Source organism: Chinchilla lanigera, unplaced genomic scaffold (assembly GCF_000276665.1).
Source record: "Chinchilla lanigera isolate Chin_1 unplaced genomic scaffold, ChiLan1.0 scaffold00055, whole genome shotgun sequence".
Taxonomy (NCBI): domain Eukaryota; kingdom Metazoa; phylum Chordata; class Mammalia; order Rodentia; family Chinchillidae; genus Chinchilla; species Chinchilla lanigera.
The window spans coordinates 3882789-3899000 of NW_004955456.1; the positions used below are offsets into that span (position 1 = coordinate 3882789).

General features: G+C 36.0%; 2 protein-coding genes across 3 annotated transcripts in view; one reads left to right on the forward strand and one right to left on the reverse strand.

Annotated features, from left to right (window-relative positions):
* Positions 1-3120, reverse strand: part of LOC102005226 (chromosome unknown open reading frame, human C7orf72) — a 40034-nt gene extending 36914 nt beyond the window's left edge. Inside the window, exon 1 of one of the 2 annotated variants that reach the window (XM_005396622.1) lies at positions 2252-3120. In XM_005396622.1, the coding sequence (XP_005396679.1) occupies positions 2252-2804 (553 nt within the window). In that variant the 5' untranslated portion in view covers positions 2805-3120. Of the gene's footprint in view, positions 1-1320; positions 1371-2251 lie in introns of those variants that run through there. The other variant, XM_005396623.1, reaches the window with a different exon arrangement.
* Positions 3121-4957: 1837 nt separating this feature from the next.
* Zpbp (zona pellucida binding protein) overlaps positions 4958-16212 on the forward strand; it is a 47796-nt gene continuing 36541 nt past the window's right edge. The window contains exons 1-3 of the mRNA XM_005396624.2: positions 4958-5174; positions 6878-6958; positions 12234-12359. Coding sequence (XP_005396681.1) covers positions 5051-5174; positions 6878-6958; positions 12234-12359 — 331 coding nt within the window. The 5' untranslated portion in view covers positions 4958-5050. The remainder of the gene's footprint in view (positions 5175-6877; positions 6959-12233; positions 12360-16212) is intronic.

The following is a 16212-nucleotide window of genomic DNA, read 5'->3' on the forward strand; positions in this document are numbered from 1 at the left end:
CAGAAGTGAAGGTAGAGAGAGATAGGAACACAAGAATAGTAGGAGACCTCAACACACCATTTTCAATAATAGACACAGAATTCAGACAGAAGATCAACAAGGAAGCAGAGCAGGTAAATGACATATAGACCAACTGGACCTAACGAACATACGTAGAACATTCTACCCAACAGCAGTACATTATAAATTCTTACCAAGGACACACACAGCTCATTCTCTAGGATATATCACATGTTAGGCCACAAAATAAGTCTTAACAATTTTAAAACCAAAATCTTGCCAAGAGTCTTTTGTGATCACAATGGAATGAAGCTGGAAGATAATCGTAGAGGGAAAAATGGGATAATTCACAAACATGTAGAATTTAGTATCAAAGACATTTTCTTTGTGTCAAAGAAAAAAATCAGAAAATAAGTTGATAAAAAATAAAATGAAAACACAATGTACCAGAACTACAGGATGTGGCAAGAGCAGAACGGAGAGGGAAGTTCATAGCAGTAACTATGTGCATTGAAATAGAAGATCCCAAATAAACTGAAACTTATGCCACATGGAACTAGAAAAAGAAGAAAATAATGCAAAAGTTAGAATAAGGAAGGAAATAAAGATTAGAGGATATATAAACAAAAATAGAACATGGAAACTCAACTGAGATAGGTCAATAAATCCAAAGGCTGATTCTTTGAAAACATCATCAGAATTGGTGAGTATTTGGACAGACTGATAAAAAAGAATCAAATAACTAAAATCAGACGTGAAAGAGATGTCATTACAACTGACTTCGCAGAAACAAAACATGATTAAAGAAAGTACTGTAATTGGGCACCACCAAATTTGGTAAACTAAGTGAAATAGACAAATTACTAGAAACACAACCTACCAAAACTGAATCATAAAGAAGTAGAAACTATGAACTAATTTAGAACTATGTAAGGAGATTGAATGAATAATAAACAAAGGAAAGGAAACAAAAAAAAAAATAACAAAAGTCCAAGAGCAAACAGTTTCACTGGAGAGATCTACCAAACACTTAAAGATTTTTCTCACACTTTTGAAGAAAAGTGAAGAGGATATTTCAAACTTATTTTGTGAGGACAGCATTACCCTAATACCAAGACCAGAAAAAGACACAGCAAAATTTTTCAAACATTCTTGATGAATACTGATGCAGAAATCCTAAACAAAATTTTACAAGAGTATTTAACAGCACAGCAAAAGGATAATAAACTATGGCCAAAGAATGCAAGGAGGTGGAATTGTTACTCTTGCTGGGAAGATAAAATGATGCAGTCCCATGGGAAAGGGTATGGCAGTGCTTACAATGGTACACGTTCTTTTCTTGTCTATGATGGATGCTGCAGAGGAGCTGTGGGTGGGTACTGCAGTCTCTCACATGACAACAAGCCAGGCACCTTCTCTTACATCATTTGACCTTTGCATTTTCATGTATTCAGATGTAATGTTTTCTTACTCCTGCCTGTCAAACACAATTTTATATAGGAAATCACCCCCATGGCTCCCTTTGGAGGAATGTCTCACCACTTGGGCCCAGGTCCATGGTGGTACAGTAGAGGGTTCACAGAAAACTAAGGCTCTGTAGATGTCAGTACAGGATCATCAGTCCTGCATCCAGATTGTGGCACTATTTGTGCAGGGCTTGCTTCCTTTCAACTCCTAACTGGACCTGCACAATTACTTTCCTCTTCTTTCTGAGTTCATTTTAGCCCCTGTACTCTCATAACCATCAAAGACTTTTCCAAGGGAGAGATACAGAGGAGACTTGCTGCAGTTACTAAAGGGATACATAAAACCTCTTGCAGTAAAATAAGTCTGTGTCTATAATAATTTGTTGTATATGTTGCATTGGTCACTTAACCTAACAAAACATCTTTTCTTTTTAAGCTAAACTTTGTTTTACAAGTAGGCTTATTTATCTCACCATTCTATGGTTTCCTTAAAATGTGTGATACAATATAAAAATAATAGCTTATAATTTTATGCTAATTTTACTGCAAAAATTCTAACTTTTTTGAGACAGGATCTTACTATCCAGTTCTGGCTGGCCTTGAACCTACTATGGATCCCAGGATGGCCTCAAACTTCTAGTGATTCTCCTGCCTCAGCCTCCTGAGTGCTGGGGTTACAGGCATGCACCACCATGCCTGGCCAAAAATATTCTAATTTTGATAGCCATGCCCTCCTCCCTCACTGGAGTATGTAAGGCACATAAAGTCCTTATTGCCTTATTTACCTCCAAGTCTTGCTCTGATGGAAATGTCTGGTACTTTCCTGGAATTCCATCTCCTGTCTTGTTGCAGTTCTTGTGACAGTATTGTTTGTCTTTTGACTGTCGATTGAAATCCTGTGTCTGGTCTAGGAACTCTGTGTTGAGGTTTCACATCACTGAAATCCACCAGGTTCGGTATGGCTCTGCCAGTACCAGGCTTTAAGTCAGCATCACCACCGGAACTCACAAACACTGAACAAGGATCTTCTAAGGGCACATCATCCCGAAGTGGAAATAAGGCATAATTTGGGCCCAATGGTGGTGGATAAGGGTGATACAAATGGTAGTCAGGCAGTCCTGAAGGGGGGTAAGGATGAAACTTAAGAAAAGTAGGGTTGCCTTTCTTCTCAAATCTGCCGAAATCATGTCTGTCCTCAACCCCTCTCACAAAAGGCATGTTCATTTTTCTTAAGAGATCACAGTAGTGTGGGTAGTCTGTATTCTCAACTGTTTTTTTTCCTGAAAAGATGAACTTCTCAGGTATACTTATCTTTCCAGATTTGTACTGAACTCCCATATCCACGGCCTTCCTCTGTAATTTTTGAGGTTGGTAAATTGTGTTGTTCTGATGACTCTTCTCTCTTTAACTATAAAAAGTCTTGAATTTCTGATAATTGAAGACCACAGCTAAAGTAGCATAAAATTATTGATTCAGCTTTCTAAATATCGGCAGAGTACTATTTTTTAAGGTAAAGGATTTTTATCCATCAAAGGAAGGATAGGGCAGTAATATAAGAAGAAAAGTAGAACTCTTGTTGCTTGGCAACAGTTAGAACTCTAATGCCCAGAACAAAATATATATGTCATAATGTAATTCTAAGGAAAAACAAAAAGTAATCTGTGCAGTAACAATTCCAATATATTTTTATCTCTAATACTCAAGAAAACTGTGATATTTATTTTAAAATTTTCATACGTTGGTATCTCATGGGTAAAATGTATTCAGTTAATGAGTATTGAGCAATTGGTCTAATGAAAATATATTTTAAACAATAAATATAGGATTACAATGAAGTATTTAGCTGATATATAACATTTATCTACATGCACTTCAAAGCTTAAATGCACTCTAAGCTTAAATTCACTTCAAAAGAAACATGTATTATAATAAAGTTGTTATATCTCATTTTTAAGTAAAGCAATTCATAAGTTACAGTCAAAGGCGAGGCTCATTTGTACGTTTGAAATTATTCTTATTTTAATGCTATTATGATGTCCAGAATAAGAGCAATGTGAATTTTTAAATTAGTTCAGGAAACTACAAAATGTTATCAATTACTAGCCCACATTAAAAGATCTCATCTAAATGACTGATGTAGCAGTGCACTTAAAACTTATTTTCAAATAATTTTATTTTGCCTAAAAATGGCTACCAAAAACATTCCAAAGATTAGAATATGGGGATAAAATCTCACATCATCCTTAATAAAGCAAATGTGCAAATCATGCAAAATCCTAGAAGGGCCAGATACATATAATTCAAGTAACTGTAAAAGCAAAAGTTTAAGATGTGGTGAAATGAGAATGTCCCATCTGAAATCAGTAAAATTTAGAGATGTACTACTAACATTAAGGGAGGATGTTTTAGATGGTTAGGCTGCCTGTTTGAAATCATGACATAGAACATTCAAAACATACCTAATACATGCAGTGAGTGTCTAACTCTACTCATAATCACTTCATGTAGAAGGTGACAGCAAATTTCTTGTTAGGCACTGTCTTTAGTTGCTCAAAGTTCCATGTTTAATTTGCACCTGCTTTATATGATTTACATTTATCATAGATATTATTATTAAGCAAACCCTCCAGAAGCAGAGGAGAGAGATATTATTCTTTTTCTGATTTCTTTATAACATTTTCTCCCTATAAATGCCTCTTTAGCTCATAGTGCCTTTTTATGTTTTTTTTGTTTTTGTTTTTGTTTTTGTTTTTTTCTTTTCTGAATTTAGGTGAAAGATCCTTTTCCAAGATGGGTACTGCGTGAAATCAATTCCATCTATGGTCCTATCCTCCATTCATCCACTGAGCTTTTCCTTGGGACTAAAAGCATGACCTTTTATTGCCACAAGGTGTGCACTGCGATTGTCAAGAACCACACATTAACACATTAGTTATTGATACTACTAGATCCACGCAAACTCTGGATCTATTGAAACTCATAAATTCTATTTGTTGCTTGAAGTTGGCTCCCAAAGTCTGCCAGTATGCAACCAGTTTATATAAAAAGGGTCTTGCCAGACTAGCCGTGGCGGTACACGCTTCTAACCAGACAGTCTGGGAGGCTGAGGCACGAGGATAGCAAGTTCAAACACAGCCCAGACAACTTAAGTGACTCAGTGAAAGCTTATTTCAAAAATTAAAAAAAAAATAAGTAACAGGCCTAGAGATGTAACTCTGGGCTCGATTGTAGGTTTCAGGATTGAACCTAAAAAAAAAAAAAAATCTTCCTTCGGTCCACAAATGTCACTCAAAGGTAAAGGCACAGGCTCTGGCGTTCCACTCCAATGTAGATTCTACCGTAAGTAGTTTATACTCCGCAGTATTCCCCAAGAAGCAGTATTCCCTGCCCTCTGGAGTCAGGTTCACAGGGCAGCGCCCCTCCAGCCTGGTTCCCAGCGGAAGTGCAGGCGCGTCCGGCGGAAATGGCAGCGCTCGCATCCGGTCCATTCTTCCCGCGGCCGCCCTGTAACTTCCGGCGGCGGGTGGGCGCGCGCCCCGTAACGACCTTCTTTTCCGAGGGTCGGCAGGTGGCTGCGGCGTGGCATGGAGGCCTCGGCCCCCGGCCGGGCGTGGCGGGGCTGGCGGCGGGCCCGGGCCGCGGGCTGCCCACTCTCCCGGGCCACCATCCTTTTCTTCTCCGCCTTCCTGGTGCGGGCGCCCTCCTCAGGTGAGGAACGGCGCTGCCGGGCAACCGCGGCTCCCGCTGAGAACAACTGTTTCCGGTGTCAAGGGCATTGGGTTCCTGCGAGGAAGCACGGCATCCCTTAATACCCAGAGAGCAAAGCTGGAAAACTAATAATGTACACATAGAACAGATCACTGAAACAACCCCAGATAGAGTTTGAAATTTAATGTACTTAATAAATCCCCTAATTTAGGTTCGTGGGCCGTTGGCCCATGGTCTGTATTTCCGTGGATTCTATAAGGATGTATTGAGTGTTTCACAATGAGTAGGCTTCTGAGTGCTTTAAAATATCCGTGACCATGGAGCGCCATCTATTGGTTTTCGATGTGAAATGCAAGATCCATTTGGAGTTTAAATTTTGACAACTGAAGAACTGAATTATTTCTGATATGAACAATGTCTGAAGAAAGAAGGGAGCGTTCAGGCCAACTATTGTTTAACTAGAAAGTTTTTTTTCTGCTTTATAACTCCTCCAAGAATATAAATGCAGAAGGAATGTGGCAATAACCACGGGTGGAGAAAGGAAAGAAATCATAGGTTGCAGATTACAAAATGTGTGAAAGTCCAGGCATGCAGAATCCAAAGCTTATTCTAGGAGAATATAGCCAGTAGCCTGTAGTTGTCCTATTAGAGAAAGATGCTTTTGAATATGGTTCATGGTCTTGCACCTAGGTGTGACAGAGTATGTTTTTTGTTTTGAAAGCTCAGCTGGCTTTTTTCTTTTCTTTTTTTTTTTTTGATCAATTAACAAGACTAGGTCTCTGAGATTATGAGAAGTAGGTAAGCAGTCAATAGATTGACATGGAAACTGTGAATAGTAAAGGCCAGATATTTATATGGCACCTTGCAGTTTATACAATATTCCACTCAGCTCCTACAATGATTCTATAAGCTAGAATTATTGTCAGCCCAATTTTGCAAATAAGGAAACTGCAGTTCTTAGAGTTTAAAATGATTTCCCTCAAACCAGTTTGGAGCAGAATTTGGATTTAAACTCGGGTTGTCTGGCTTCTAATATCACACCCTTTCCTTTGTACTTTACTTTGTGCTGTGAAGGTTATTTAGGTATAATGCTTACGGTACTGAATTTTTCTCCAGCCGCTTTTCACAGTTGCTATTCATACTATCATGCCTATCACATCTGCTCATTCAGCTAGGAATAAAAAATACCAGGGTATATTTTACAATTACTGTTTAATAGTTAGGCACAAGACACCGTGCTGGGTTTTGCTGCTTATAAATCCACAAGCACTGATGCTTCCATCAATGGAATTTATAATCTAGTGAGGCAATTATGTATGTGCATAAATATATTCCAAAGTATAATGAGTGTTATAAGAGAGGTACTGGTGACATGCCATGTCAGGTGAAAAATATGGAAAAACAGGTTTGAAGGGGGAGCATTTGTGATTTTAGTCTTGAAAAGTGAGTTACTTGGATTTAAAAGTGTTCTATGGTGCTATAGGAAAAGTGTCAGGTGAGATATATTAGGGAGAAACAACAGGTAGATTGGTTCTTTAGGCTGTATGAAGGGGAGTACATCTGGGAACCCAGAATCAGATGTCAGAGGAAGACTGGATTATGGTTTTTCCCTTTGAGGGAAGACCAAATATACTATGATACTGTAGTATTTTTAATATTTTGTTATATAGTGAGGCAAACTGTTAATCATTTATTTTACACAGATGGGTATTTGGCTCTGTTGCCAAGAGGTTTTCGCCTGACTCAGGAGCCAGTGAAAATAGTAGGATCATCACATTTTCCAGGTACTCATGAATAGATTTTCAGTAATTTAAAGACAGTTACTAGCATTCACTAAACTTTTAAGCCTTATCTAAATGATTAATGTCCCTCAGCTATTCTGGTTCCATAAGGTCTTTTTCCTTCTGCAAAAGTGAAATAAAATGTTTATGTTTTTAGAATTAGTAAGGTCTAATTCTGTATGTTGTACCTGCTTAAGTGTGCAAAAGTAATTATTTCTAAAAAATAGTTATTGACACTATTTATATTTGCTTGTCATTGTACAATATTAGCTATATAATTAAATATGGACAGCTTAATTATGCTAAACATTTTTCAGATAAGATCTACATGTCACAAAGTTTTTGGGTTTATAAGATTTTATAATAGTCATATGAGATGCAAATAAGGATTTTTGTGTTGACAAGTTTGGATGGCTATCACCACCATGTAATTTCATATTTTCATCACCCTCAAAAGAAACATTGTACTTACTGACCAATCCTTCTGCAGCCCATAGAACTATTACCCTATTTCCTTTTTGTTTATATTTACCTGTTCTGGATACAAGTGAAATCATGTGCTGTGTGGCCTTTTGAATCTGGGTTCTTTTACTTAGTTTAATGTTTTTGAGCTTCATCCATGCCGTTGAATATATAAGAACTTCATTCCTCTTTATGGCTGAATATCTTCTGTTGTATGTGAATGTATGTTTTCACTGTTCTTGGTTATAGAGTAGAATTACTAGGTAATATGTGAATTCTACTTTTAGCATTTTGAGGAGCTGCCAGGCCACTTTTCAAAGAGTGTAAACTAATTTGCTTTGATGTCCGTGATATATGGGTTCAGATGTCCCTACATCTGCATCACTACTTGTTATTTTAATCTGTTTTAAAAAATTACAGTGCATGTGTGAAGTGGTATCTAATTGGCTTTTTGAGGTGTGTTTTTCTAATGACTCGTGATATTGTGACTTCATATGTATTTTGGCTATGTGGGTATTTTACTTGCGGAAATGCCTATTGAAGTCCTTTGCCTATTTCTTAATTGGTTTTTGTTGTTGTTATTGTTCTTGAGTTATAGAGTTCTGTATATATTCTGGCTAGTAGACTTTTATCACGTAAACAATTTTCAAATGTTTTTTCCCATTCTTAGATTGCTATTTTGACTTTCTTGATCTAGCTTTTGAAATAAATATTTTGAGCTTTGGTAAAGTCTAATTTCTATTTTTTTTTTTTTTATGCTTTAGGTGTTGCATCTAAGAAATTATTTCCTAATAAGTAGTCACAAAGTTTTATTCTTTTGTTTTTTGATAGGCGTGTTTTTTTGATGTTTCATGTAGGTGTTTTGATCCATCATGATAATCTGTATTATGATGCAAGATACAGATCAAATTCATTTTTTATCATATGATTATCCAGTTGTTTTAGCACTATCTGTTGAAGAGACTATTTTACTTTTTACTGCATTCTCTTGGAAACTTATGAAAATAATTAGCCACAGCTGTATGAGTTTATTAGAGGTTTTACATTTTATTTTGTTCATCTGTATGTCTATCCTGCTGCCAATGTCTTGCTGTCTTGGTTATTGCTTTACAATAAGTTTTGAAGTCAGTAAGTGCAAGTACTTCAAATTTGATCCTTTCAAGATTCTTTTGGCTACTGTTTGTCCTTTGGAACTTCATATGCATTTTATACTCAAACTGCCAGTTTCTGTAAACATATGCAGTGGGATTTATCAAGCTTTGAATTTTTAGTTTAATTTTTGGTACTTTAACAATCTTACATCTTTCAACCCTTGAATGTGAAATGTCTTCCCATTTATTTAAATTTGCTTTAATTCCCCTTCATGATATATTTTACTTTGTGGTGTGCAAGTCTTACGTTTCTTTTGTTAAATTTATATTTATTTATTATACTGCTTACATTTAATTCTAAATATTTTATTATTTTTGACCATATTATAAATCGAAGGATTTTACTTACTTTTGGGATTGTTTATTGCCAGTTTATAGAAATACAACTGATGTTTTCATATTGGTGTCATAACAACCTGAACTTTCTTTAATTCATTTATTACTTCTACTTTGGGGAGAGAACTTTTTAGGATATTCCGTATAGAATACCGTGACACCTGCAGATAGTGACGGTTGTATTTCTTCTAGTCCATTTTTTTCTTACCAGGTGCCTCAGCTACAACCTCCAGTTTAATATCATAAAAACACTTATCTTTGTCTTGCTCTTGATCTTATGAGACGGGAAAGGTTTAGGTTTTTAACCACTTAGGTTTTAAGTTTTTATAGATATTAAGGTACACTCAATCAGTTTGAGGGAGTTCTTTTCTGTTCCTAGGTGGTTTGATAATTTTATTGTGAAAGGATGTTGAATTTTATCACAGGCTTTCTCTATATTTAAGGAGATGGTACGTTTTTATCTTTTTTGAGTTATATGATGTATTCTATTATTTTTGTGTTTGGACCTATCCCAGCATTCCTGGAATAAATCTCAGTTGATTATGATATATACTGCTTTTTGATGGTACGGGATTTGGTTGCTAGTGTCTGGAGAATTTTTATATGTATATTCATGCAAGAAAGTGTGTAGTGTTCTTTTGCTTTCTTTGATTTTGATTTTAGGGTAATACTGGTTTCATAGAAAAAGTTGGGATATTTTCTGTTCTCTTCTTTTTCAAAGAGTATGTGAAGGATTATTGATTATTGTACTTTATTTATTTGGTAGACTTTATCAGCGACTCCATCTGGTGCTAGATTTTTCCTAATGGAAGTTTTAAAAACTAATCTAATTACTTGTTTTAGATTTATTCAGAATTTTCTATTGCATTGTGGCTTCTAATAAGAAATAAACTATCAATTGTGTATCATGTATGTGTGATTAGTTGCTGCTATTGGTTTCATGATGCTCTCTTTGTTATAGATTGCCATCTATAAACAATCTTTATTGACATCTAGGTGACATCTCGGTGTAAATCTCTTTAATCTTACTCTACTTGGAGTACACTGAGCTTCTTGGATTTGTAGTTTCATGTTTTTCATCCATTTCAAGAAGTTTTTCTCATTATTTCCTCAAATATTCTGTCCCTCACTGCTCTTTCTGGGACTGTCGTTGTATATATGCCAGTGCATGATAATGGGCCTTAGGTCTCTGGAGTCTGTTTGTTTATCTTTAGTCTTTTGTTTCTTTCTGTTTCTCACAAAAGATTATCCCCAGATGGCTCACAAATTCAGAGTAAAACAGCCATGCAAATGGGCTCTTTCAAAAAACTCTTGCTGGGCACAGTGTCGCACACCTGTAATGCAGCACTCAGGAGGCTGAGGCAAGATGATTGCTGTGAGTTCAAGGCCAGCCTGGACTATATCATGAGTTCAAGACCAGCCTGAACTACACAATGAGAGTCTGTCTTTTAAAAAAATGTCTCCCAAAGACCCGCTGGACAGGTCTAATAAATTGTTTTGTGGCAAGGAGGTTTTGAAGGCCCTGCCATCCCAACTGCCCCTCCAGTGGCGGCCACACTGCTGGTTCCACTTCAGTGCCACAGGGCGCACCACAGGGTGCAAAGCTAGGGGTCAGAGCAACGGCTTGTGGTGGGAACTGTGCACGCTAAATGCTGTCCGGCCTCTGTTCCTATGAGATCTGTTAGTCCTTTATCACAGCTGTAGTAAAGCACCATACGCTGGGTGTGGTGCTGCACACTTGTGATCCCAGCACTTGGGAGGCTGAGGCAGTGGGATCGCTACAAGTTCAAGGCCAGCCTGGACTACATAGTGAGACCCTGTCTCAAAAAAAAAAAAAAAGCACAATAGGCTGGATGGCTTGAATAACAGAAATGTCTCAGAGCCTTCTCACAGTTTTAATAGGTAGACGCTCACAGTCAAGATATGGGCAGTGCTGACTCCTTTGAGGGCTTTAAAGGAAGTTTCCAAGGATGATTAGGTAAGATAGCGGCCCAAGTTATTTTACTCTAGTAAAGCAACCTATTGATATCAAGGATTCAATAAAAATATTCAATAAAAAACAAAACAATCACCTCACCTAGATAAAAATTTGTTAAAGTTCAACATTGATTCATGACAAAAACAAATGAAGAATAGAGAAATCTTCAAAACCTGTGGAAAAGGGTGTGTGTGTGTGTGTGTGTGTGTAAGTATGTATATGTACATTTGTGTATGTGTGTTCAATAAGCATCTTGTCTTGTGGTAAAACTTTTAAAGGTTTAAAAAGAAGAATAAAAATATATATAGGTATAAATTCCTTATAATGAATATGATCATGATGTATATCTCAAATGTACCAATAAAATTAATTTTAAAAACTTTAGAGGCAGCTTCTTTAAAGTTAAGGAGAATTTTGATTCTGAAAAATAATTTTTATTTTATTGAATCATAAAAATCTTTACATGTGGTGAATCACTGAACAGTTACTGTGTGATTTCTGAAAAGTTGTGGTGACTTTTCTAAAAACTTATTTATGAGTAAACTCAAAACAATTCAATCTTTACTGTATTCCTTTTGATTTCCTAAATAGTACTATTTCTGCTTATCATGTTTCTTTAAACTTTAAAGCAAAGTGGATCAAAATGCTTAATATTTAAAATCAAAGTAATATTTGTTGACTTTTTAATGCTTTTCTTATTTTAATGCTGTATATTGTGCTATATTCTTGTAAAGCATATGTTATTTCTCTAATCTAGACAACTTATTCTAAGCTTTGTGTACATTAAATGTCTTGGCAAAACAGATAAAGTCTAGATGTAGAATTATCTTAATATTGCCTTAGTACTCTATAATTGAAATTATAATCTGAGAATAAAGTCAGTATGTCTGAGTTCTGAATAAGAAGAACTGACATACTTTGTTCAAGTTGACAGTACACACATTTACACTCACACACACACACACACACGAACACATACAGGCAAATAAAACACACTGCATGTTTTTAATATTAGTTACATTGATGCAATGCAATTTAAATCTTATCAAGGTAATAAAAAATTAATTAATAGAAATCATATAAGAGAATGTAATCCAACCTATACCAGCATAAGGTGCTACAGAGAAAGACAGAGCATAAAATATTTTGACCCACTTTGCTTTAAAGTTGAAAGAACCACGATAAGCAGAAATAGTACTATTTAGGAAATCAAAAGGAATACAGTAAAGATTAAATTGTTTTGAGTTTACTCATAAGAAAATTTTTAGAAAAGTCACCAGCAACTTTTCAGAGATCACATGCCAACTGTTCAGTGATTCACCATATGTAAACTTTTACGTTGCATTTTCAGTACAGGTCTATGTTATGCTCCATCAACGGAGTCCACATGTGCTGTGTGTTGACCAGCAACTTCGAAATGCTGAACTTATAGACCCATCATTCCAATGGCATGGGCCGAAAGGAAAAGTTGTTTCAGGTAGGATTTTGTTTCAGTTATCATAAGGAAACAGATACGTATTAAACGCACTCAATGAAAACAATATTTGTATCTCATAATTTATCTGTCTCTCCATTCTTTGTAATTCTCTCCTGGTGTTGGATATACTAGTGCGGATGGTGTTACCATCTTTCATATATCTTTATTGAATATAAAAATGTACTACAAGATTAATTGTTTGGAGACGTTTTCAGCATCTCTAGTCCAAAAGCAGTTATACTTCAGGAGAAATTAAGTGTTTGTATGACTGACTTGATTGCTTTTTTCGCTTTTCACCTTCTTATTTTTTGTTAAAGTATATAGCTAGCTTTTATTCTAAATTTTAAATTTGATAAATGACAATTCATTTTTGCAGTGTACTTTAAGAGGTGTAAATTACCTTGACTGGGCTTCATCCTTGCTAACGTAGAGACTAATGAGTTTTCATCCTAAAGACTTGTTCGATGAAGCACTACTCATTCTTGCATTCCACAAAGGAAGTTTTTCTTTACCATATTTTCTTTTTTGCCTTTGTTTCACTTTGTAATCCATATTGGCCTTTTGAACAGTTCTTTGGAGTAAAACCTGGTGGCTTACTAAATTATCCTGAATGAAGGAAAATATATTTATCTAAAGACTTGCTAAGGAAATATTCACAGGAAATATATATTTTGCAAGATATCTTAATTCATATTTTATGTAGTTGAGTGGTACACATTTTTGTAATATTTATGTTGATTTAAATAGCTCAGGCTTTAAAGAATTAATCTACTCTTTAGCCCACAGAGTGTTTCTTCTGAAGTGAGTCCACTTGGTAGAGGCTGTTGTAGGGGATATAAGGTCAGACATGGCCTCCGCCTCACCACAGTAACATGGTGGGAACCGTCATGCCATGTGTTCATGGACAGGAAGGATCAGTGAGAGAAATCCTACAAAGTGTGACGCTTCCCGGACATCAATGAAATGGTCCAATGTAAAAGAACTCAGTGCTGGAAATATAATCAAATTATATTTTTATTGTTCTCTGATATAGCAACATGCTATAATACAAACGTATGTTTTAAATATATTGTACAATTGATAGTAAAACTCTGTAAGTTGAAAAATCAAAACATTTATGCATGGGCTTTTTCTCTTATATTTGTTGTTTCTTTGATTTCGAAATGGAAATTTCTTCTTAAGACAGCATTCAGAGTCTTGCAGTTTATACTGCAAAGTATAGCATATAATTCAGTTTATACTTCAAGTAGGAGCACTTCCATAATGGAAAATTAGATATTCAGAAATGTGGCTATTTCTAGGTAAGGATAAAATCTCATTAATACAGTCTGTCTGCCCGTCTGTCCATCCATCTGTCCATCTGTCTGTCCCTCTATCCATCCATCCATCTATCTGCCTATCATCTATCTATCTGATCTGTCCATCTGTCTGATTGCCAGGGAATTCTGATACTCTTACCTCATGATTGCAGTTTAGTTTTTAGTGTAGCACCCTCTGGCGAGCTTGCCCCGGGTGCCCCAATCTTCCTGAGAGAGTGGGCAGGTGCTTATGAATGAGAAACCTGTTAGGGGGTGATCATCTTCGCTTGTCTGTGCTCCAGGGGGTCATCTGCTCACCAAAGTCTATACTTGGCTTATACCAGTTCAACAAAAACTTTTACCTAAATCTTCTCACCTGGTCTGCTGACAACTAAAGTGCACGACTGGTCCTTCCTCTAACTGCTGGTTGTCTATCAGAATTGCTCTACCATCTCGACTCCATAATGGAATCAAGAAAAGCTGTTAATTGCAATGTTTTCTGTTTATGTTTTCCTTTTTGTAATGGTGAAATTGATGTTTGATATACCCTTTTCATATCTGAATAGAAACCAGAAGTAGTACAAACCTGTTTTTGAAAATAATACGCTGTAATTAAATTGTGCTTAATTTTCTGTCATATAATTTTAGATTTTTAAGACACAGCCTCTTCTAAAACCTGTCTAACTCCATGAACTTTTAGATACTCAAGTTAGGAAGGAACTATGCACCAATTTTAATGAGGCAGTTGTTTAATTAAATATCTGTGGATGCGTGATTTCTCATACTCTTATATATCTATACTGGGTACATAGCCCCTGGCTTCGTAAATTTCCACTTAGACTTAGTCACTTAAGCATCTATGAAATGATCACTGATACAAGATATTATACAGTGAGTTCTTATATTAGATATGTAGTCTTTGAGTATCTTTTTGAAATATACTCTTCAATACTTTTAAACCTGAATATATCCAGAGGACGCTTTATTATAGAGGGCTTGCTACCCAATTTTTTGGCTCTCAAAATACTTAACATTTCATAGACATTTAATGCATTTATTGATACTTTTGGTGTGAAAATTTTCAAATTGCTGCAGTGAATATATCACCTCTTTGATACTGTGGTACTCTCTTAATTTCTTCAACATTTATGGACATGTTTTATCGTATTACTGTGAGGTGTTTGATTCTGCTCAAATATATGGCAAACATTTGCATACTACCACCCTGTTTTAGGAAAGAATCAGCATGGAAGAGTAAACACGTGATCTTTTACTAAAAGATATTCATGAAGAAATAGGTATCACCATATAAATGCACCAAAACTTCTATCAGCTTCAGCTGGGATGCAGAAATGGGAGTTTTCAAAGCATAATGCTCTGTGTAAGTTCCTCAGGGGTGCCGTGTTCATCTGTTCATTTTTCCCTCAGTGTATGAAGCTGGGCTTTGCACACAGTAGAAATTCAAGAAAAATTTATTAAAAAATCAATAAGGAAAATTTCAGCACGAAGCACACCTATCTGTTGTCTTAGTTTAAAGAAACAATTTGACTTATGATTTTAAACATTAAGTAATTACTTAAATAAAAACGGTCATTTCCTGCGACAATATCTTCAATTCTAATGAATAGAATATTACCTTATTGATGAAGAAATTCAATATCTGAGGATTTTTCTCATATAAAAGTGTAGTTATGATCTTTCAGAATTACATCTTATTTTCTTCATGATTTACAGCTTTTTCAAATACTTTATTAAGTATTGCATCTGTTATACAGAACAATCCCTATGAGATAGCCTGCCACATTCTGCACAAAGGAAGGAGTTGCACTTCACAAAGATAAAGTGTTTACCCAAGGCTGCGCAGTGTGTGGAGAGAAACGAGGTCCTTCTCCAGGTCCAGAGGCCTCAAAAACAAACTCACTATCGCTTTTCCGCATGGCTTTCTTCCTGTGTGATATTTAAGGCATACTGAAGTAAAAAAGGAGCTTACAGCCCATCCTGACTCCCAACACGGCACAACCCCAGGACTGTGTGACCCACAGCAGGCAGATGATCTGCTTATCTTTTTGTTTTTTTTCCCCATAATTCTCAAGGTTATAACCCAGCTTTTACCCATGTCTTGTGCAGCTGCATGAAATCTCTAGCTGTTAATAATTTTATTTCTGTAGGCTTTGTTCTAGATATACTCCTTTCTCTGTTTCCTAAGCTCACTGAACCTGTAACTCATCCTAAAAATATAGTATAGTATTTATGAACATGTACTGCATAAAATATATACTTCATATATAAGCATCTTATATATGGCACAGGTATGCTCTGTACACTGTCCATACATCTCCCTCCCTCTCTTTCTGTCTCTATCTATCTGTCTGTCTATGTACTGTACTTTTGATAATGCCCTTGTCTTGGTTACTTTTCTCTCATTGCTGAGACAAAATACCCAACTCCCAAAATGAAGGAAGGAAAGGTTTATTTAGCTCACAGTTTGTGGAGGTTTCAGTCCATACTTGGCTGGCTCCGAGGCAGAAGGTAGCAAAGCAACAAGAGCAAAGAGG